General features: G+C 37.3%; 2 protein-coding genes across 3 annotated transcripts in view; one reads left to right on the top strand and one right to left on the bottom strand.

Annotated features, from left to right (window-relative positions):
- Nucleotides 1-2198: 2198 nt before the first annotated feature.
- On the bottom strand, nucleotides 2199-23392 carry LOC116421485 (formin-like protein 20). 2 transcript variants are annotated; one of them, XM_031951215.1, is made up of 2 exons: nucleotides 22610-23392; nucleotides 2199-2612 (listed from the first exon to the last, which is right to left on the bottom strand). In XM_031951215.1, the coding sequence occupies exon 1, from the start codon at nucleotides 23389-23391 to the stop codon at nucleotides 22951-22953; it is 441 nt and encodes a 146-aa protein (XP_031807075.1). In that variant the 5' UTR covers nucleotide 23392; the 3' UTR covers nucleotides 2199-2612; nucleotides 22610-22950. The 2 variants fall into 2 exon arrangements, with proteins under 2 accessions (XP_031807075.1, XP_031807074.1); XM_031951214.1 differs by lacking the exon at nucleotides 2199-2612 and adding an exon at nucleotides 21591-21755.
- Nucleotides 23318-23575, top strand: part of ADAM17 (ADAM metallopeptidase domain 17) — a 47794-nt gene continuing 47536 nt past the window's right edge. The window contains exon 1 of the mRNA XM_003757874.4: nucleotides 23318-23486. Within this exon, the coding sequence (XP_003757922.1) occupies nucleotides 23390-23486 (97 nt within the window). The 5' untranslated portion in view covers nucleotides 23318-23389. The remainder of the gene's footprint in view (nucleotides 23487-23575) is intronic.

The following is a 23575-nucleotide window of genomic DNA, read 5'->3' as shown; positions in this document are numbered from 1 at the left end:
TAGTCAGATCCATTTAAACAATTCTGCAAATTTTTGGATTTGTTGAATATTTATTTTTTTGCTATAAAGAGATGTTGTATAAGTATTAATATTTAATAGTAGGTGACTGCCTACAGCAAGGAAAAGTTGAGTTCTGATCCTGAGCAACTCACTTAATCTCTGCCTCAGTATTCTCATCTATAAAATAATAATAGCCCCTACATCCCAGTTTGTTGTGAGGACATATTGAGATATTTGTAAAGCATTTTGTAAAGCAAATTCTTGTAACTCCTGTCCCAAAGCCCATCGATATGGGACTCTATTGGTGGAGATGAATGGTCTATCCTGTGTGAGGGAAAGGGGTGGAATGAGAAAGATGAAAGAACCTTCACCAACCTCACTTGGGACTTGGCAGGGCTAGTCACTTTTGGGGACTCATAAAGTTTTGAATCTTGTTGAATCAAATCATTTTGGATACTCCTGACCCCTGGCTTTCAACTTCTAGAGGAAGGATGGAAGAGGCCAATCCCATTTCATATTGCTGAAGATCTGGAAAGATATGAGAGGAGTGGGCAGTCTCATCATGGCCCTACTCTCAGCTTGTTCAAGATTTTGTGGAGTTTACCCTTGGGTAGGATCTTCAACACTCTCCTGGTTGAACGTTGAATGGCAGAACTTCTTCACTCTATATTGTCTGTTATATATTCTCCTAGATTTACCTTCTCTGGTTTCTGCTTTTTTTGCAAATAGCAAAGAAGCCCAATTATCCAAATTATAGCAATCTGCTCTGTGTGTTTATTGTGGAAATAGTATATGGCAGAAAAGGGTTCAAGTCTTGGGATCCTCCATGCCCACCAAAAAATGACAAAGTGATCAGAAGTTAGACGGAACCTGATTATAGCTCCTAGATTACCACTGTTTAGGGGCCAAAAACCAAAAAGACATCATTCTAGTTCATCAGCACCTTCCTCCCTGAAAGCAGAATGGTCTCCAGTCCAGCCACCTGCTTCCCCTCCTTGCAGGAATGAAAGGCTTCCTTGGAGAAGGATGGAGGGAGAAGAGGCTAGAGATGTCTATTCTGCCTTCCTTCAGTCTTCACAACATTTATATGTGGACCTCTTTCTAAATAGGGGGTTCATCATTTTCACTACACTCTTCATTAGACTTAAAACACTATATGAATGTTAGCTATTATTGAATGTAATATGAGAAATAGGGAGTTTACATCACTAAATTACTAGTATCTAACTTGAGAAATAGTTTTGTTTTTTCATTTAACCGTACCTGTTGTTTGCCTTTATGAGATCCTCATGACTTAAAAATCCATAGAGAAAAGTTTGTGTACCTGAAAAGCCAAAGTAATCAACCTTAGAGCTTGGTTTCTTTTCTTGGAGATTTGTCTATCTTTGGGGTTTATTTGACCTCCTTTGCTATTTTCTCTAACTAGACCTACTTGTTCTGTTGCATCAATTTGGAGTTCCATCTGCATTTCCTTGAAGTAGTAGAAGATCTATGGAAGGGAAGGGGCAGGGAGAAGAATTTCAGGGGCCCATGAAATAAGAACCTAGAAGATGATCTATCACACAGGAACCTGTAAAGAAATTTTAATGTGCTCTGTCTAGAATGCAGCACATAGAAATTTTATCCAGATCTGAATCACTGAAGGGTAATTTCTATTCTATCCTAGGTCTCTAATATCTGTGGAGAGAATCCCACACACTGGGACTGATAAGAGCTGAGCTTTTCTGAGCCAAGAGGCTTCATTTTCTTTTTCTGTTACTCAGATTGAACCCACTCTTTAAATGTGGGTCCAGAGCATGGGGTAGAAGCCAAAGGGTACCTAATAGAAAAAGAAAAGGATTAAATGCTCCAGTCTTCTGGGACCCAGAGCTGGTTTGCAGGTACCAAGTCAAATTGGGTTTGGCTTCTCATCTGAGAGTCAGGGAGTGACTACTAATTGACCCCTGATTCTAAATCTCTTTAAGGAGAGTTACATACATGGTCTGGAAAGCATTGCAGGGACTTCACAAAGAAGCCTTTCCTTTATTGCCTCTGGCATTTAATGGTCACCAAATTAAGAATTTGTTGACTACTAAGCTAGCAGTAATATTTGGTAAACTTTGTAAAATAGTACTTCCTGAATCAGCTTAACTTTGGATTTGAGATGATTGTGATTTTTTCTTATACATATAGGATGGCATTTGAACTTTCCACATTGACTGTTTCCATCCCCATTTATTGAGGATAAAGTATTTGCAAAGTACTTGGCTGAAGGGAAGTGCCCAAGAGGGACTGGAGTAGGTATAGACATTCTGTAACTGGCTTCTGTTACAAAGTTGCAAAGAGACTTTTTCAGTTGGCCATGTAGTTGGAGAAACCAGCTGCACCCTTCTCTCTCTTTGATTCCTTCAGTGATTATGGTTTCAGGCAAAAGACCTTGCTCTATAAGGGGAGAGATTTGAGGGCTTTTTCCCCTTGGACATCACATTGTCCTAAGCAATAGACTTCTGTGCTCGATCTGTGCATTTATCTTCCATTTTAGGAAGGAGTCTGGAATCTTCAAATTTGTGAATTCAAAAGGGCAGGAGGACACTCCAGCAGCATGATCTTCCAAAATCTAGGTTCTAGAATCACTGTAAGGATATATGGATGTCCAGAGGAGCAAGGAATGACCAAAAAAAAAAAAAGAGGGAGTGAGTGAGGGAGACAACAAGCATTTATTAAATACCTGCTATTTGCTAGGCTCTACAGTACTTCTCAAATATGATTTTATTTGATCTTCCCAAGAACTCTGAGATGTAAATGCTACTATTGTTATCCCCATTTTTGTTATTGTCCAGTCTTGTTTTATACTTCGAGACCCTATGGACTATATTTGTCCATGAGGTTTTCTTGACAAAGGTATTGAAATAGTTTACCGTTTCCTTCTTCAATAGATTAAAGCAAACAAAGATTAAGTGATTTGCCCAGGGTCACCCAGCTAGGAAGTATTTGAGATCAGATGAGCCTAACCACTAAACCACCTAGCTGCCTCAACTGGGGCAGACAAAAATTAAGTAAGTTGCCTGAAACTGAGGTACTAAATGAAATGTTTGTACATTTGTTCTCACTATGTCTTTGAAGCACCTTTGTAAAAACTCTCTGATGTTAAATAGTTAAATGGACTTGGGGGCCAGAGTCTGAAAAGAGTATCAGAGTTTTTCACCACTTAAGGGTTCTGTTTTTATCTGGGAGTTGAAGGGAGAAGGGAGAAAAAAATTTTTTTTGTTGCATTGGGAATAAGATCCTCCAGGGTCAAGCACTCTGCTGTGGTTGTCTACATCTTGGCAATTAGCACACTGATGGCACTTCATAGATTTCCAAACAATCCAGTAACAACTCCACAGTAACTATAACATTCAGCTTTTCAATCAATAAAGCACCTCCTGTGTTTTAGGAACTGTACTAAGCGTTGGAAAGACAAAGGAAAGTAAAAGACAATCCCTGTTCTCAAGAAGCTCACATCCTAATGGAGGAGAAAATATGTAAAATACCATGTATAAACAAAACTATATCCAAGATAAATTGGAAATAAATGATAGAGGTAAGGTATTAACATTAAGGAGAATCAAAAAAGGCTTTCCAAAGAAGGTGAGGTTTAGTTTAGAAATTTAGTTGAAGCCAAGGAAATCAGAACACTGAGATGAGAAGAAAAACCTTTTCAGGAATAGGAATATCCAGTGAAAATGCCCAGAATCTAGAGATGCAGTGTCTTATATAAGGAACAGTAAAGAGACCAGTGTTATTGGGATCATAGACTACATGAGGGAGAGGGAAGGCAAGAGGTAGTGAGACTGGAAAGACAGAAAAGGACCAGCTTTTGCATACTAAATAGAAGAATTTATATTTGATCCTAGAGATAATTGGGAGATCCAGATAAATCCTGGAATTTGCTGAATAGGAAATGATATGGTCAAGTCTGTGTATTTGACCTTTGTCTTTGTGATTTGTAATTATACCTTTGAAGTAAATATTTATGTATCAAAGCTAACCTGACTGCTAATGGCTAATTGAACTGGGGTACAGGGCACCACTTACACAATTGAGAGAATCCCATTGTTGGTAGCTAAAGCCATTAGCAGAGATCCTAAATGTCCTTCCAAAGGCCCTTGACAGCTAAGTGGAGGATGAATTAGAGGAGGAATGGACTTGAGGGAGGTCAGCCAATCAGCAAGCTATTACAATAGGCCTAAATGTGAGGTAATGAGGACCTGCACCAGAGTGGTAGCAGTGTGGAGAAGAGAAGAAAGTATGTGTGAGAGATATTTTGAAGATAAAAATAAATATGGGAAATGAGAGAAAAAATTCAAGGATGACCCCTAGATTTTGAATTTAGATTATGGTGGGAACAATGGTCACCTACATAGCAATGGGGAAGTGTGGAAGGGAAAAGATAATAAGTTCAATTTTGAACATGTTGAGTTGAAGATAGGATCTCCAGCTCAAGATGTCCAATAAGTAGTTAGAGATGTGAGACTGGGGGTGAACAGAAAAGTGAGGACTAGGTAAATAGATCTGAGAATCATCAGTATAGCGATGATAATTTAATTCATGGGAGCAAATGAGATCACAAATGAAATGGTGTGAGTTTCTCTAGTGATATGTCAACATATCAGTCACTGGACAACGCAAGGAAGAGATGGTGATGCAGTTTAACAGCTGAAAAACCAGGATGATCTTACTGATGTATAGAATGGCAGAAACAATATCAACAATAGGAAAATTAAACAAGAAAATTCTTCAAATCAAAAATGACTTAGAGACTACACAGACATGTGACAGCTTCGGAGGGAAGATCAAGGAGAGTAAAATGTAATGTTAAGATTGTGGAAAAACTGCAAAGAGAAAAAAAAAAATTGACCATGTACAAATAGGTGGCATAATGGATAAGCCACCAGAACTGAGGTCAGGAAGACCTGAGTTCAAATCCAACCTCAGACACTTAACTAGTTATGTCAGCTTGGGTAAGTCACTTAACTCTGTTTGCCTCAGTTTCTTTATCTGTAAAATGCAGGCAATATTAGCATTTGCCTCCAAGATGTGAGGATCAAATGAGATAATAGCTGTAAATGCTTAGCACTGGCACATAGCAAACCTCAATAATAAATATTAGCTATCATTGTTTCATTATTATGCTAATCACACAATAAAAATTTTCAGAAGTGTTAAAAAATTATAAATCAATAGAATTTGGAAGATTCTGACAGGAGTGACATCAATTTACTTAGACACATGATTGTAGAATTATAAGACTACAATAATAAGATAATCTTTATAAGATGCAAAATTTTTAAAAAAGATATGTTAAAAAAAACCCACCTCTATAATAATGTGAAATAATAGAAAAAGTTAGTGTAATACTTATTACTCCACCTTCAGAGTTCTCTGATACACATGAGGGCCTTTGGAAGGACAGTTAGGATCTCTGCTAATGGCTTTAACTCCCAACAATTCTCTCAATTCTCTCAATTGTGTGAGTGGTCCTCTGTACCCCAGTTCAATTAGCCATTAACAATCAGATTGGCTTTTATATAGAAATATTTACTTCAAAGGTATAATCACAAGCATACAAACTTATTTCCCAGATATATGAGAGTCATAAACCTCTTTTCTATCCTTTATTCCCTCATCTTCCCTCTCTGTCCACTTTCCTTTTCTATAGAGGACAAGATCTTGACTTTGCAACTGATTTTCCACTTTCCATCATCAGATCTGCTTAGTTTGATCTCTGAGGAAAATGCCTCCTAATGTCCCCCCAGTTCCTGCTTTTCAGCTTCTTTTTGTGTATTGTGTTCCCCCATCAGATTATAAACTCCTTGAGGGCAGGGAATGTTTTTTTCTTGTTTGAATTCCCAACTTTGGTTAGCTAGATGCCTCACATTGGAAATTGGGCACTTATTAGCCCAATTCCTAGAGAGTACAACCCCAATTCCAAATCCAAAATCTCCCTTGGTCTCATGTCTCAGGCCCCCTGACTTCTCAGTGTTTCCAAAGCAGGCTAGCTGGCTGTACCATCCGGTCCACAATCCTGGCTCCAAAGGTTACCATTGCTCAAACTCCTGGCTCTGTGGAGATCACCACTGGCATCTGAAACTTAGGAGGATAAACAATACAGAACAGAAATAAATGCTCCCAGTACCATTTCTCAAAGCTAGGGTAAAAGAGGGAGCATGGGAAGGAAAATCCTTCTCCTTTCAACAGTTCAGTTCATGGCGCCCAAGCTGTGGGTGAATTGAGATCTTTACCCTCTGGATGCAATAGATAAAAGTGGCTGAAAAAGAAGAAGAAAAAAGAGAGAACAGTTCAGTCTCGCCAATTTTAAAGACAAAGGCAGTCAATCAAAAAGGCTCCCACATAGTGGAAGTTGAAGAGGTCTCCATGGTAGCAATTTGGACATACTTCAAAGGCTCGAGAGTGCCTCCATATTACCTAACTGGACGTGCCCAGTCAAGTCTTCATTATACTGGAATATGATATATTAAAATTTCATTTCCAAATTGGCTTTCCAGGAGAGCTAATCAAACTTTGACAAAAAGTGGTCATTTAAAAATTCATATGAAATTGAGAAATTTGTGGCAAGAAGGGGCCAACTTCAAGGCAGCTTTTGGTAATTAAAAATAATAGTACTGAGGCAAAGCAACATTATCAAGCCAAGTACTAAAATCAATGGATTCTATACAAGTAACAGTCATTATCTCAAGGTAAGCATTGCACAGGAAAGTTTAAAATAACAAGTGCCATTTTGGTTAATAACTGAATGACACAAAAGGACTCTTGGGGGGAAAAGGAGAATAAAGGACAATAAAAGTTAACCTAGGAAGTCACAAATAAAGAAGAAAGGGTCAGGGAGAGAGTTTCTGATTAGACAGCCAAGAAGCAGGAAGCACTGAAGCCAAACCCCTCTCCCACCCCAGCCAGCTGCTACAAGGAAGATCTCAGTTTATTGCCAGATGGTGCAGTGATCCCAAATCTAAGGAGAAGCAACTGAGGATGACCTTTATAGCATAAGAATATAAAGTCAATTCACTAGCAAGTAACCATGGCAGGAACTGTGCAACAGAGGTGGGCAGGGGTCCCAGAACCAGACTCTAGGAGCCCAAGGACCATATCACTGTTACCCTAAATTGGAAGAGGGAAAGTCAGACCTTGGGATCAGAGAAAAAAGACACAGAATCAATCACTAAAATGGAAGGAATCTTAGAGACAAACCCATGAGTATAACAGGACAGTAATGCTATAGCTCTAAACCAGGAGAGAGAGGATCTTAAAGCTATATCTTGGAAAGAAAGGAGGACTACAATTCAACAAAATTAAATTAATTTAAACATTTACTGTCTACTGTACCAGGTATTGTACTAAGTGTTGGAGATACAGAAAGAGGCAAAAGACAGCTCTTGTCCTCAATGGGTTTACAGTCTACAAGCCTCTTATTCTAAACCAGACCCTCAAGAGCTGAAGAAAATCACAAGGCTCAATCTCTAAACCAAGAAAGGAAATCTTGGAGTCAGACACTAGTTACAAAAGAGGACCACAAGGAACAGTCACTCTTATCCCAGCAACATGACAGGCCAATATTATGGCAGGCCACTATAATCTTACCAGAAGTTCTCAAACCTAGCCCTAATAAAAAGTCTCAATTTAGTATATAATGATGAAAGGGTAAATAATAATCATTCTTTATTTATAATAATAAAAAAGAGTTATTCTGCTGTTAGGGATGCCCAAGACAAGGATCTAGAAGAGAAAAATAACTCCCAAATACCTAGCTGGTAAAGTTTCAAAGAAAACACAATTTGGCTACAAGATCAATCGGAATTCCTAGGAGAAACTAAGGGTTTGAAAACATTTTAATGATATAAAAGAAATGAGAATGCTAGAAGAAAGACTTAGGAAAAAAGAGAGAGAGAGAGAGAGAGCTGTGGTGGAAAGGATTGGAAAGACAATTAACAATTTAGCACAAGAAATAGAAAACCTTATTCAAGTAATAAACTGCCTGAAAATTAGAATGGCCTAAATAGAAGTTTATTTCCATGAGATAATAACTGATGGTAAAGTCAAAAGTTTGAAAAAATAGAGGAAAATGTAAGATTTCTCACACGAAAATAACTGACTGGCAAACAGATCAGGGAGAAATAATTTAAGAATCACTAGATTTCTGTGGACACCAAAACACAGGAAGAGTGTTGATATGAAGAATTCTAGGATAAAAGAGAGTATGTTAACAATAGGATGAAAGTTCCATAAGCCATAGTAAAATGGAAGGGCAGAGCAAAACAGGGACTGTGGATGATCTGAAATGGAAGTGTGTGAAGTGAAAGGTAGCAGGAGAAAAGATTTTCATCCTTGTCAGATGACTAAATTATAGGGATAAGTGGAGCAAGAGGTAGACCTTTTCCAGATATGGGATGGGAAAGAATCCCACTGATCAACAATGATGACAGAAAAGATTTAGAGCTGAAAAGAACATTTGAGGCCATCTAGTCCAATCCTTTCATTTTACATTTTAGAATCCTGAGGCCCAGAGAGATTAAATCCAAGGTCACAAAGGTTATATGGCAGAATTAGCATATAAGTCCTCAAATGCCAATGACAATACTTTATATGAATTTGGGGCATTTAGGACTTACTTTATATGAATTTGTAATGATTGAATTTCATTAACTTCTCCTTGTCTTCTCCTTTTTCTATTTTATTCCTTTTCTTCTTCCTCCTCTCTTCTCTTCTTTCTTCTTAGTGCTTTTCAATTTCTATGCACCCTCAACTCTCTGAATTATTCCTAAATTAACGCAATCCAATTTTATTTCCTCTTTTTTTAAGGACTATGAATCTACCATAAAGTTAGCTTCATATTCTTAAAAACAATTCCTTTATTATAATTATGCAAAAGTTGTATATTGTCTATTTCCAATTATTTCACTCTCTGGATATTTGCTTTGAGCATCCAGTTTTGTTTTGTTTTGTTTGGGGGGGGGAGGTTGTTTGTTTGTTTTTTATCAAGAAGACCTAGAGTTTGAAAATGGTTCTTTTAAATACTGATATACAAGTCCAAGTGTTATAAGAAGCTTCCCTTCCCTCACCCCAGGAATATAAAAGATTGGTTTTTTGGTTCTTCATTTAATTTCCAATCCCTTATTTTCTTCCTGGGAATGACTTTTCCACTATGAGCTCTATTGCATACTCAACTTTTCATTATTCTTACCACCTGCAAGATGGATTAATGGAGAGAATAGAATTAAATTTAAAATTCAAAATTGTGCCTTCTAGGCAGAATTTAGACAATTTTTTGGAAAGGAAAAGTTAAAACTGGGATCATAGAACTCCTTTTTACTTTCTGTCATCTTCCAGAAATAGCAACCATTAGCTCAACTGATATACCATATGTATAAACTTCAGATTTGACTAAAAGAAAAAAATGTTGATCTTTATTGGTTGGATTCAGTACTAATATGTACAAATGATTTATATTTATTTCTTATTAAAGTAGAACATCCCTACAATAAAATGTATTCCAAAGACGTTAACAGCTATTTAAATATTTAGTTGTAAAATAGATAACAGAGCACATAATGTAAGGGTCACTATTCTAGGAATTAGAAGCTTTCACAGAAGAGGCAGAGCAGCCAATGATGCTTAAAAGCAATAGCTATATTAATTACACACACATATTTTACTTCACTTGAGGGAAGGAAAAAAGGAAAAATCAGATGCTCAGGTTAGAATATAAGGACAAGGGAAGATGGTTTTAGGTAAAGCATCTTCATCACTAGAAAGAAAAGGATAAAATAGCATTTCAGTCAGTTGAGATACATTAACAGACCTCAAGTACAATGACTGTTGGGACAAAGAAGGATGAGGAAGAAGGTCAATGATTGATTCTGTGATGATTCTGACCCTGCCAACTCAGGTTTTGCTTATCTCTGGTTACTCTCTTTGGTCAGAATAGGGGCAAAGGCCAGGAGTTTTATAGGGAGGGCTGATGTTTCTAGCAATCCCATCTGATTGGTTTCCTGCTTCCAATATCAGAGGCAGGGAGAGATCAAGGATTGATTTAAAGACTTGATAGGATACAGCATGAAACTAGTAGTTGACAGTGTAGCATCACAGAATCCAGAACAGGGAAGGATGTGGTATAAGACGAAGGGACATGTCTAGAGCAGAGACTAGCTGCTGAAAGAAAGTCTAGGCCCAGAAAACCTTTCTGTATAGTATGGTGAGTCAGAAGACATATGTTCTTTCTGACTTCTAAATACTGCTACCTAGTTACTATCTAGCTGTGTGGCCTGGATAAATCATTTCACTACTGTAAGATTCAGTGATGAGATTAGGGTTCCTGGTGGTCAGGGAGTTAAACGATGAGGTTAGTGGCAGACTTGGGGTTCAGGGAACCAAATGAAGAGGTTTGGCTCCCCTAAATCCCCTTAGGATTCAGTGCAGGGTAGGGAGTTGTGGGAATCCCCTTCTGGCATCACAGAGATCCTTTGTAAAGGAATTTACAAACCCAAAAAGCTAGACTGATAAAAAGAAGTTTATTATTGGCATTGGGAAGTCAACCTTTGCTATGCATGAATAGAAAGACTGAATTTCTTAGGGCAAGGTCTGACAGAGAAGTAAAGTTTCTAGCAGAGAAATCCTGACAGAGCAGTATAAAGTCTTGTTAGGGAAATAGGTGAGGGAGATAAAGAGTGGGTAATGCTGAAAGAGAATATCATTTCAGCGGGCAGAGGGTTCCTTGGCATAGCATGGCATGACATGGCATGTTAGGTCCTCTGCAAGGACTGAGCCCCAAGTTGGCTCATTTTATGGCTACAAGCTGGGGTTTGCTCTTGATGGGGGGCTGGTCAGCTTGAGCTGGAATTTGAATAGAACTGAATGAGCCTCTGGGCTAATCTTTTAATTCAATAGGGTTGCATTCTCCAGCTTCAGACTCAACTAGCCCCACCTAGATAACAGAATATAGCTGTTTATTTTGTTTTCTTGGGGCAGGTCCCACAGAAGCAGGGTTCAAAGAGAATCTCTCCTTCAAAGAGCTTTAGAATTTTGGGGTCCCCTCATCAACAGGGGATAACTGGAGTTAAGTCTAATAAAATTAAAGTTTGAAAAGTGATTGATTATGTTACCAAACCTTCACTTTGTCCTGTTACCATTATTACATTTAATCAGTGGAACTAAAATAAACTAATGAACTATTCTGGGCTTTTGTAAAACAGGGAAGGTTGGATTAGATCTAAAAGTCCAACTTCCTGCTCCAGCATTCTATGATTTTATATAGTGTCTGGCACAATGTCTTGCATATGGTATATATTCAGTTATACCTGAAAGATAAAAATTCAGTGGATTCAAGGTAATGTTCTAGTTATTTGGACAAAGATCAAAAGAAGTGATTATGACATCCATTGATTAAGGTATTTAGTTTCTATATTGTGATTACAAACAACAAATTTGAATATGTATACGAATTATTTAAACATTAAAATGATACCATATTGTATATCAGAATCCAAATTAAATTCCAAATAAGAAATCCTAAAACAAAAGTCATTTTGAGTTGAACTCAAGATCTGAGAACATCTCTTGAACTGATGGAGAAGTGGGCAGAAGGGTGAAAAACAGAATAATATTGGATAAGTAACTTTCTCTGGACTATAGTTTGTTTATCCTGAAGACAAGGAGATTAGATTTCAAATCCTATAGTTGTATTTGTTGTAATAAACACTAAGTGTCTATGTGTTAGATGTTTGGGTTGCAAAAGATGAAAACCAAACAATCCTTTTCCTCAAAGAGTTTGTGTTCTACTGTAGGGGTCCAATTCTACACAGATAAGCAAAATGCAAACAAATTAAAGGAGAAAAATAACATTAATACCTGGATGGTCCAAGGCAAGCTTTAAGGAGGTTATTACACCAAAATTGAGCATGAAAAGAAGGTAAGGATTCTGAGAAGAAATGAAGTGGAAATGCATTCCAGAGATAAAGGAAGGCTTGTACAAATGCCTGATAAAAAATGAAATGTCCAATTCTGGGAACAGCTTGTAGTTCAATTTGGCTAGAACATCGAGTGCATTAGGGGAAAGAATGTGAAATAAGGCCAGAAAGGTAGGTGAAGGGCTTTAAATGCCAGTTGGGGACTTTGTGTTTTAGCCAAGGAACAAAAGGAAGTCACTTAATATTTTTGATTAAGGGAGTGATACGGTCCGCCTTACGAAGATTATTTTAGTAGCTGTGTGGAGGATGGTTTGGAAAGGGGAAAGACTAAAGATTGACCAATTATGGGGCTTTGTCAAGAATTCCAAGGGGAAATAAAGGTAACTGAGTGGATAAACTAAAACGGAGATGGAGCCAAGTGATATTGTGGCAAGAACAATAAACAACTTTATATGTTGGGAGTAGGGAGAGTTAAGGATGACTTCATGATTTTAAGTCCAACTCCCTGAACTCAACTGAAATAAGGACATTTGGAGAAGAAAAGTGTTTAAGGGGGAAGACAATGAATTCGGGTTGATTTTAACATGCTTATAGGACATTCAAGGTGGAGCTGACTAGTGGGGATTTGAAAATGTAAGAATCAAGTTTTGAAGAAAGATGAAGACTTGGGAAAGGAAAGCACTTCGAGGATGTATTCAAGTGAAGGTTATAAAACAATGTAAGTAAAGCATTTTGTAAACATTAAAGAGAATAAGAGGTTAGAACTGTGATTTTTTTTTTTTAGTATAGAAGCTCATAGAAAAACTTCCCCTCTGCATTTTAGTGTCTTAGAAAGTTCCCTAGAGCAGAGGTGTCAAACTCAATTAGAAAGAGTTAGAGAGAAATACTAATCCCTGCAAAAGGATTTCTTGGGCCACATATCAAGTTTTAAAATGTAATATTATCTATGTTTTATTGAACTTTTATCTATTTGTTAAGTATTTCCCAAATATATTTCAATCTGCTGCTGGATGCACTAGGAAATTTTGTAGGACCTATGTGTCTGCCAAATGTTTGCTGCTTCTGGCCTACAGCAGGGGTCTTCTTAAATTTTTTCCACCACTTTTCACCTGAGAAATTTTTACACAATCCTGTTTTAAAACTAAGCCAAGGTGTTTCTGGCTGTGCTTTTGCATGCACAGTGCAAAATATGTATGTTGTGTGTTCAGAATCAAGGATGCTGTGAGGTCTTCCAATGCAATCTGAACAAGCACTGCCAGAAACACCTCAGATTCATTATGTTTGATTTTGAGGGGTTTTTTGGTTGTTGCATTCAGAAACTTTTTACTATTGCCAAACATTCAGTTAATTCAGTAACATTCAGTTACATGATCCCATGTGTGGTCATGACCCACAGTTTTGGTCTAGAAGCACTGAGAGGTTGTGACTCACAGGATCAAATGTCAGTATGTGTCCAAGGCAGGACTTAAACTGAGGTCTTCATGACTTTGAACCTGGCTCTCTTTCTGCCTAGCTATGCTGCCACATGAAAACTTAAAGGTACCAAATAAGTGCCATTTATTGTAATTATGGAAAACAAATGAGAAATAAATGATGGATAGAAGATTCTTCACTTATACATCAGGATGATGGACTAATTCTGATTAAAAAAAAAAAAAACCATGAAGAAAAGATATGCTCTTGTTTCCAGCAACTTATTCATTCCTATTAGGTTGAAATAAAAAAATAGTTTCTCTGTAAAGGACAACATTTACTTAGCCTTTGGATCATGTTCCTCTGGCTCTGTCTCCCTCTTGTGGCACTCAAGATTCTCATGATTTGGGTAATGAATAACTAATAATAATAATAACTAAATAATAACTTGTGTTTTGGGAAAATACTTTTTGGTATTAGTTTATAAATTCATCACATATGATGTGCCTATTATATATGACATTATATTGTGTCATTGGTCATTAAATTAAGTATATTTCTGTTTTCTCCATTATGATATAATATAGGAGGAAATGTTTTTTTTTTTTTTTTTTTGGAAACTACATCCCCCATAAATTTGAGCAGAGTTTGGCCCATATGGTATTATCCTTGTGCAGAAGCAGAAGCTTTTCCACAGTGGTGTCTAAATGATACTCACATGACAGTATCTTTTTTATTCCTTTGAAAGTGACAGTTGTGATTTCTATCCAGAGGAGCCATGATTAAAAAACTTCAATACTTTGAAGATCTTGAGATGCAAAGCCTTTCAGGCTCAAGAGGATCCTGGGTTTTATTAGTAGGACAAGTTGTTGATATTGTTCACTTGCTCTTAGTTGATATGGTGTGCTGATATAACAGATCCAGAAGTGCTGCTCTCATAAATTAGTTTCCGGTTTTGTTTATGGGGCTGATAAACTCAGTAAATGGAGCAAAGATTGCTCACCACCTCCATTTCCTGAAAGTTTGGGAGATTGTTATACTCAGAAAAGACTAGGGAAGTGTTCATTTCTCAATTCTTCTGTCTTTTTCCAAATCTTGAATTCTATTTTATGTAAATGTTCTTTGGCACTATAATGATGGAACATAACTAATTCTAGGTGGTTGGGGAGGTTCAGAAAAAAAATGAGGGATTATAGGCAGCAGATGAATAGGAAGGAATCAATGTATGTAAGGAAGGGAATAAGCATTTAAATAATCCCAACTGTGTGGCAGACATTGTATTAAACATTTTGTTTGTTTGCTTTTATAAATATTATCTTCTTGATACTCATAACAACCCTATGAGAGAGGTACTATTATTATTCCTATTTTATAGTTATAGATATTGAGGCAAATATAGAGCAAGTGACTTGAACACAGGGTCACATAGCTTTGTTGTTCAGTCATGTTTGACTCTACATGATCCCATTTAGGGTTTTCTTGGCAAAGATACTGAAGTGATTTGCCATTTCCTTTTTCAGCTCATTTCACAGATGAGGAAACTGAGAAAAACAGGGTGAAGTCACTTGCCCAGGATGACACAGCTAGTAAGTGTCTGAGGATTTGAACTTAGAAAGATGTGTTCTTGACTCCCGCCCAGTACCCTATCCACTGTACTTACATCTAACTACCATATCACATAGTTAAGTCAACTACATATTTATGTTACATAATCACAACTAGATCTTCACTTTAGCAAGGCAATACTTTTTTTTTTTTTGGCTACAAATCATTATTTTATTCATTGCTTTGTTGATTGTCTATTCTCTTTTTTGTGTATATATATATATATATTTATCAATTAAGTATAAAGATAGTTTTCAACATTCAAATTTTTTCTTTGTCCCCTGTCCTCTCCCCAAGATGGTAATCAATATGACATAGGATATACATATACAATCATATAAATATATTTCCACATTAATTATGTGAAAAAGAAATGAAATAAAAGAGAAAACCCACAAGAAACAAACAAAAAAAAGTGAAAATAGTATGCTTTGATCTACATTCAGACTCCATAGCTATTTCTCTGAATGTGGATAGTATTTTCCATTGTGAACCTTTTAGAATTGTCTTCAATCATTTCAATCCTGAAAAAAGCTAAGATTATCATAGTTGACCAATGTTGCTGTTATTGTGTACAATGTTCTCCTGGTTCTGCTCACTTCACTTAGCACCCATTTATATAAGTCTTTTCCAGGTTTTTCTGAAATCTGCCTAATCATCATTTTTTATATAGCACAATACTATTCTAATAAATTCATATAGCACAATTTGTTTAGATATTCTCCAATTAATGGGCATTCCCTCAATTTCCAATTCTTTGCAAGACAATTGCACAATTGATTCATTATTCCACTCACTACAGAGGCTTTTCTAAACCTTTTCATCCCTCCTGAAGCCTTCTATTAGGCCTCTCTACCACATCTTATCTGAGAACGTTGGCTTATAAATTCACCGAAAAAAATGAGACCATTTAACTAGAATTCCCTCTTCTCTCTTCATTTCTCATATGTCTTCCCCTACTTTTGAGATTCAAAAGGAGACCCCCAAGAGGTTGAAGTCACAGACTGATGTCCTGAGATATCTCAAAAGAATTTGCAGGTTTGAACTTATCTCCAAGTCAAGGAGCAAAATTTATTGTAATTGTAATGCCAATTGAAGTGGGCTAAATTCCAAAAGGATTTAGCAAAGAACCAAAAAAAAAAAAAAAAAAAAAAAAAAGATAAATTTATAGGACAAAATTAGAGAGACCAGAGCTTCATATTACTTATTTGCTAATTTTATGACTTAACAGGTAGGTTTGAAGGGTGGTCAATTCACATTGTCTCAGGAACTTGGTTATCACTGACCAGCAAATTATCTGACAGACAGCAATTTTTGTAGGACTATCCTAAGGCCAGAAGACTTTAGAATCATCAACAGTCAGATTGTTAGAACAATAATAGTTTAAGATCAGGGGACTTTAGGATTACTGCTATATTTCCCTAAAATCTAGGGAAAGAAATATATAACTATATTATTATAGTTCTAAGGCCAGAAGACTTTAGAATCATTGATGGATTGTTAGGACACTAATGCTCTAAAGGTCAGGGGACCTTAGGATTACTGCCATATTTCCTTTAGAAGCTGTATCATATCACCACTATCTCCTCCTTCAACCTTGTCTTACATAAAGACTGAACCCTTCTCTTTCTCAAATCCTCTCTTTATCTTTAAGAGATAGTCATCTTAATAAACTGGAAAGGATTATATAAATTATATAATATAAAATATAAAAACTTTAGAATCATTGATGGATTGTTAGAACACTAGCACTCTAAGGTCAGGGGACCTTAGGATTACTGCCATATTTCCCTTAGAAGCTATAATAAATTTTTTCATGTATCTTATAATTCTTCTATAGGACATCCAACAATATAATAGGGACCTTTATATTTACTAACACTAGATGGATACCAATGAAGCATGCAAAATGTCCATTTGTTATCACTTGATCTATTAACATGACTACTTAAATGAATAATTGAAAAAAAGATGAGGCAAGTTATAAGACTTAAGAGAATATTATTCAATCCAAGTGCTGAATTGGTTCTTATGGAATATAAAAAACATGCTTCTAGCATTTTACATAGATCCTCCACGGATGATTTATGAGAAGATACTCATAAAAATGGCTCAGAATGAGAAAACATAGATGACTTTATACTCTGTATCATTACAGAAGTGCTAATGTATTGATTCATTGATTTAAATTGTCTATATACTTCAATTCAAAGTTTTTCAACTGAAACTGCTCTGATACTACAAATGGTTTTTTAATTCCCAAGTCTGGTTATTTCTCTGTGGCATTTCTTATTTACCACTGCATTTCACACTACTACCTACCAACCATTCCCAATTCCTAGACCTTCTCTCCTTCCTAGATTTTTGTGACATTGCTATTTCCTGTCTCTCCTTACCTCCCTATCTGGCTCCTGCTTCTCAGTTTCTTTTGCTGGATCATCATCCACATTCTGCTCTGTATGTGAACCCTAGAACTCTGTCCTTATTACTCTTTCATCTCTCTATGTACATACTCTGTCTCTCTCTGTTTTTGTCTCTTTGTGATCCCATTAGCTCCCATGTGTTCAATATCTCTAGGCAGACAATTCTCATAACTATATCCAGCACTAGTCTCTCTCAGTCACACACCTATTGGATAACTCCAAATGAATGTTTCAAAGTCATCTCAGACTTAGCATTTCAAAACAGAACTAATTCATTAGGTTTCTTCCTAAGCCCATATCCCCTTTTTAAACTCCCCTGCTTCTGTGGAGGACTCTCCTACCCTTCCAGTCACCTGTTTCTAACTTATGAGTCACTTTTAAGTCTTCAGTCCCTTCACTGCTCAGATCTAATCAGTTGCTGAGTCTTGTCACTTCTACTTCCTCTATATCTCTTCCATCTGCTGTCTTCTTCCCACTCATATGGCCACCACCCCAGTTCAGGCCCTCATCAGCTCTTGCCTAGATTTTTATACTAGCTTTATAAATGGTCTCCCTGAATCCAGTCTTTCCCCTCTCCAATCCATCTTCTACTAGGTGCCAAATTGATGCTCTTAAAGTACAATCTGAGCATGTTGTTTTCCTGCTTAAAAAAACACATTAGATACTCCCTGCCTTTAGGAAAAAATACAAACTTCAGTTTTGTGAAGAAGGCCTTTCTCAATCTGGCTCTAGACTTGCCTTTTTAAACTTTTTTGCACATTACACTTTAAAATACTACCTTCTGGTCAAAATGGTCTAGTTGCTATTCTCCATACACACCACTTCCTACCTTTGGACTTTTCTTAAGACTATTATTCTCTATACCTGGAATGCTCTCCCTCCCTACTTATCACCTTTTCTTTACAGAACCTCAAACGTTCTTAAATACTCAAGAGTTCAACTTAAATGCCTCCTCCTACAGGAAGCTTATCCCAATTCCCCAGTTGGCTAGTTCCTTTTTCCCCAGAAATTATTTTTCATTTATTATGTATTTACTTTTTCTATGTATATTTTGTTCTTCCCCTCTCCTTCCCCCCCCCCCCAAAAAAAAAGTGAGCTCTTTGAGGGTAGAGAGTGTTTCAGGTCTTTTATCTTTTTATCTTCAACACTTAAAACAGGCTTGTTGAATGAACAAATGAATACATGACTAAGACATCTTTAGAGTAGGGATTGTTTCATTCTTTGTATGTGTCCTTAGTGCCTAACGTTGCCTGAGATATAAAAAGCACTTAAGTCAATGCTTGTTAATTGACATTTCTCTGCTACTTTGGACAAGTTGCAACCTCATGGGGTCTATTTCCTTATCTGAAAAATGAAGGTGTTGGACTAGATGGTTGTCTCAAGAGGTCTCTTCCATCTCTAGATCTAGGATCCTTCAAGGATTTTTCAAACAAATAGAATTCACATTCTATTTGTGTCAGGTTATGTACCTTAGATGTCCAGAATAAGCAGAAAATCCCAATCTCTTTGAATGTTATCTGGATTGCAGATGTTTATTTTTGAACTGGAAGAATATTTAAGTATTCATTTTTTAAGAAAACAGATCTAACCAGCAAGTTACTCAATACTTGCTCAGTTATATGGACAATAAGTTCTCTTTCCATGACAATTACTTCTTAATCCTCTGTTATGGTATATTGGAAAATGCTGACTTTTCTGGTTCTGACTTTTACCAGCTGTGTGACCTAATCTCATTTGTAAAATGGAGAGCATACTATTTATATTTCCTACCTTTTACAATTCTTACCGCCATATTATTGTTATTATTGTTCATTTCTTTTTACAGTAATGCCTGAATAAAGCAAACAAATTTTATACCATTTTCCAGATGAAAAAGCAAATGAACAATATGATCTGGTTGCCCTTAATTCAAGGACCATTATGATTTCAATGGTTTTCAACTATTAATGATTTCAATCATTAATGGGAAATAAAAATTGCTGGAAAAAGAGGTTGAAGTCTTATGAGGCATACTAAAATTAAACATCTACACAAGTAATTTAATGAAGTAGATGACAAAGCATTAAATAGTTCTCAAATAGTTTTGTTACATAATACATTATAAATGAAGAAAAGATATCTAATCTAGAATTTAAAGAATCTTCTCTTTCATACCGTATTACTTTTATAATTCTTAATTTAGTGACATAAAGAGGAACACTGAACTATATCACTATGAAATTGTACTAAGTATTAGAAAATAAAAACTTCCTGGGAAATTTCCAATTTAGACTAAGTCTACCAAACACTCAACAATTTTGTCAGTAGAGAGTCTCCTTTTCTCATTTTGCCAAGAATAATGGCAATGATTTAGCCCTAGGATTCTAACTTGTCAAAATGGTCATGATAATGCTTTCAGCAATGAGGTTTGATTCCCCTTCATTTTCCATAGTTCTCTCTCTGGATCCAGATGGCCCTCTTCATCACAAATCTATTGGAATTGCCTTGAATCCCCTCATTGTTGAAAAGATCCAAGTCCATCACAGATGATCACATAATCTTGTAGTTACTGTGTATAATGTTTTCTTGGTTCTGTTTACTTCTCTCAGCATCAGTTCCCCCAGGTCTTCCCAAACTTTTCTGAATTCTGATTCACAACCCTTTCTGAAATCAACTTGCTCATCATTTCTTACAGAACAATATTACATTCATATACTGTAACTTGAGATGTTAACACTCCAACCGAGGGGCATCCACTCAATCTCTAGTTCCTTGCCACTACAAAAAGGATTGCTACAAACATTTTTTGCACACGTGTCTTTTCCCTCTTTTATGATCTCTTTGGAATATATACCCAGTACTTGCACTGCTGGGTCAAAGTGTATGCACTAGTTTGATAACCCTTTGAGCATAGTTCCAGACTGCTCTTCAGGAAGGTTGGATTATTTCACAATTCCACCAGCAATGCATTAGTGTCCCAATTTTCTCACAACCCTTCCAACATTCAACATAATCTTCTGCTATCATTTTAGCCAATCTGAGAGGTGTGAAATGATATCTCAGAGTTGTAAATGGCTGATTTTATTAAGAACATTTGAGTCAAAGTGAAATAGAAAGGATCCCTGCTGGCTACATATTGACTTAGAAAACCACAAATTAATATCCGTGTTGTACTATATTTTTATTTATTTTGTTAAACATTTTCCAATTACATTTTAATCTGGTTCAGTCATACTGGGAAGTTCGGAAGGATACTAGTTGCTTGGGAGAAGGGGCATGATTCTATTCTCTGAATAGAAGTTTCTTAACCCTGTAATACACCATAACTAAATTAAAAGAGCAAAAGACTGGTGGGGAAAGAAAGGGTGGGGGGAAAAGATACTTTGGAACCATTTCTTCTAAATTACCTACCTACATTCCTCTGCCTATAGGGCTAGTACACACTAGGTACATAATAGAGCATACCTTGATTTTATTTCACTCACCATCAGTTCCCCCGGGTCTTCCCAACCTTTTCTGAATTATGATTCACAACTCTTTCTGAAATCAACTTGCTCATCATTTCTTACAGAACAATATTACATTCATATACCGTAACTTGAGATGTTAACACTCCAACTGAGGGGCATCCACAGCTGGTATTTGACACACCACATACTTTAGTACTAAAGCTGGATGCTTTTCATTGTTAATGATAATAACGTACATTTATATATTACCTCTTTCATTGCAGAGCACTTTTCTCATAACCTTATGAGTGCAAGTATTACATTAATATGTAATTTTTATTACATATTAATTAATTAAATTAATTAATATTTATTATAATAATAAACAGTATATTAATATACTATATTATTAATAATATTAATTATATAATTAATATATATTAATTATATAATATATATATATATACTAACTATACTAACTAACTACATATATATATATATAAACTAACATATAGGAACTAACATACATATAGGAAGTTAATAAGGGTTCCTGGAATTGAACTGAGCTTAAATGTCATTACTTCAGTCCCTTTCTCTGGAAAAAATAGAGTAGCTCTTAGTTAACTACAGGGAAGTCACAGCAGGAGATGTCGGCAGGAGTTCATATACATGAACTAACATATAGGAACTAACATACATATATATATAAAATATATATATTATATATAATTAAATATAATATATAAATATAAATTAATAATATATTAATAATAAATAGTATAGTGATAATATAATAATAAATAATTAAAAATTAATATGTAATTTACAAAAGAGAAACTTGAATATCTGAAGGTCTATGTAACTTGACAATGGTTATAGTTATTGTCTGATGTGTGGTCTCTTAATTCCAAATTCAGCATTATTTCACAGAGGGTTACCCAATCCACCTGCATAGGAAACAGTGGCAAATTAGAAGCTAATTAGAATTAGAGCTGAAAAGGACTGAAGTTATCTAGTCCCAGCACCCTCAATTTACAGAGGAAGGGTGAGGTCACATGATTTTTCTAAGGTCACACAGCTACTATAGAGATGAGACAAGATTCAGAAGCCAGGTCATTCCACCAAGTTCCTTTCTTCCTGTTCTACATTTTCAGGTAAAGTTTTGATTTTAGTAATCCTTAAATTGTTATGGACATTTGGAGTTCCCTTTTCCTATTCTTAGGACTCAGGGCCATTCCCTCTACAACTTTCCATTAACTGGAAGCCTATTTTCTGTTAATATTAACCTCACCTGACCAAAACCTGCCTCATGAGCCATGCCTCAGACAGAAGTCAAAGCCATGTTATTGGAAGAATCCCAACTGTTCCCCGTTCCTTATTTCCCTTGGAAACGTCACTATCTTCACACCCTCCCCATCAGTTCATTGGGAATCCTCTAAATGTAGTTTAACCTGTAACCTGACTTTAGCTTACCTATAGTCTGTTAAATTAGCCCTGTTGTTTCCTAGGGGTATCTGTGAAACTATGGCTCTGCTTAGCTCTGTCCCATTTTTGACATTGAAGGAAGAACGGGATTATGCGTGTCTTTTATAATCTAAAAGAATGTACGATATTGCAAGGTGTAAAAAAAATCTGCACTGACATAATCTTGTTTATGAAGTCTCTTTGGAAACCTAATTTTTCTTCAGGTTTATCTTTTTTTCCCCAAGGCCTGAGCCTGTGCCTAAAGATAATAAAATGTAGGTGTTTACTTCTGTAATATCTGCATGGTGATAAATCTGTCCCTACAGCAGATGCTTACCACAGGAACTCAAAGGGTGGCGCTATTTCTCCGAATGCCGCGTTCTCGGGGGATAATTACTATTCACACCGCACGTAGTGATTTACACAACCCCTTACATCTGTGGAGGTGCTGGAGGCGGTCCAACTCTTATTTGACAAAAGAGGGGTGCGTGTGTGTGTGCGGATGTGGATTCAAATCCTGCCTTCTTCCTCCCCCTCCGTAAAACGGGGCTTACGACCCTGCTGACCTCCCGGGGTGCGAGCATCTTGCAAACAAAAGATGTCCAAGCGTTTCACGGACCTGGCTGAGATGATTCTGGATCGCTGGGCTAACAATCCCCAACCACGGAGGACGGCTACCTAAACAGACGCTAAGAGGAGCCTGCCGCCCAGGGCAGAGCCCCGAAGAGCGGGTCGAAGCCGAGTCGGGGTCGCGTCAGGGCACCAGCTCGGGACCGGCCCCCCGGGAGGCGGCGCCAGCCCCGACGCGTCACAAGATGGCGGCAGCGGCGGTTGGGCGCCCAGCGCGATGGGCGGGCCCCGCCCGTCCTTCCCGGCATGCCGCACCCCAGCGCCGAGTTCCGGGTGTAGGCGGCCGTGAGCCGCGGGACGGGGCTTGGGGAGCGGAGTGCTCGGCCCTCGCGGGAAGTCGTCCTTCGCCCAGGACTTCCGGGGTCTGCGAGCGAGCGGCCGAGGGGGTGGCCGTGAGGAGGCTGTGCAGTTTGGGGCCGGGTCTCGGGTAGGAGCCGAGCCCCAGGCCCCAGGCCAGACCCGGGGAGGCGCTTTCGGGGCCGCCAACATGAAGTTAGGCATCCTCGTCCTCTCTGTCTCGTTCACCCTCCTGCCGGCGCGGAGACCCCCGGACGAGCCCGAGTCCGTCTCCCATCCCCCGAACGGTGAGAGGCGCACTCCGTCTGCCTCTGTGGGCGTGGGCTGGGGGAGGGTCGGGCTGGGAAGGAAGTATCGCTGCAGGGGGCGGGTTTGT

Source organism: Sarcophilus harrisii, chromosome 2, assembly GCF_902635505.1.
Source record: "Sarcophilus harrisii chromosome 2, mSarHar1.11, whole genome shotgun sequence".
Classification (NCBI taxonomy): domain Eukaryota; kingdom Metazoa; phylum Chordata; class Mammalia; order Dasyuromorphia; family Dasyuridae; genus Sarcophilus; species Sarcophilus harrisii.
Note: the sequence above shows the minus strand (reverse complement) of the source record. Positions and strands in the feature narration are given on the sequence as shown.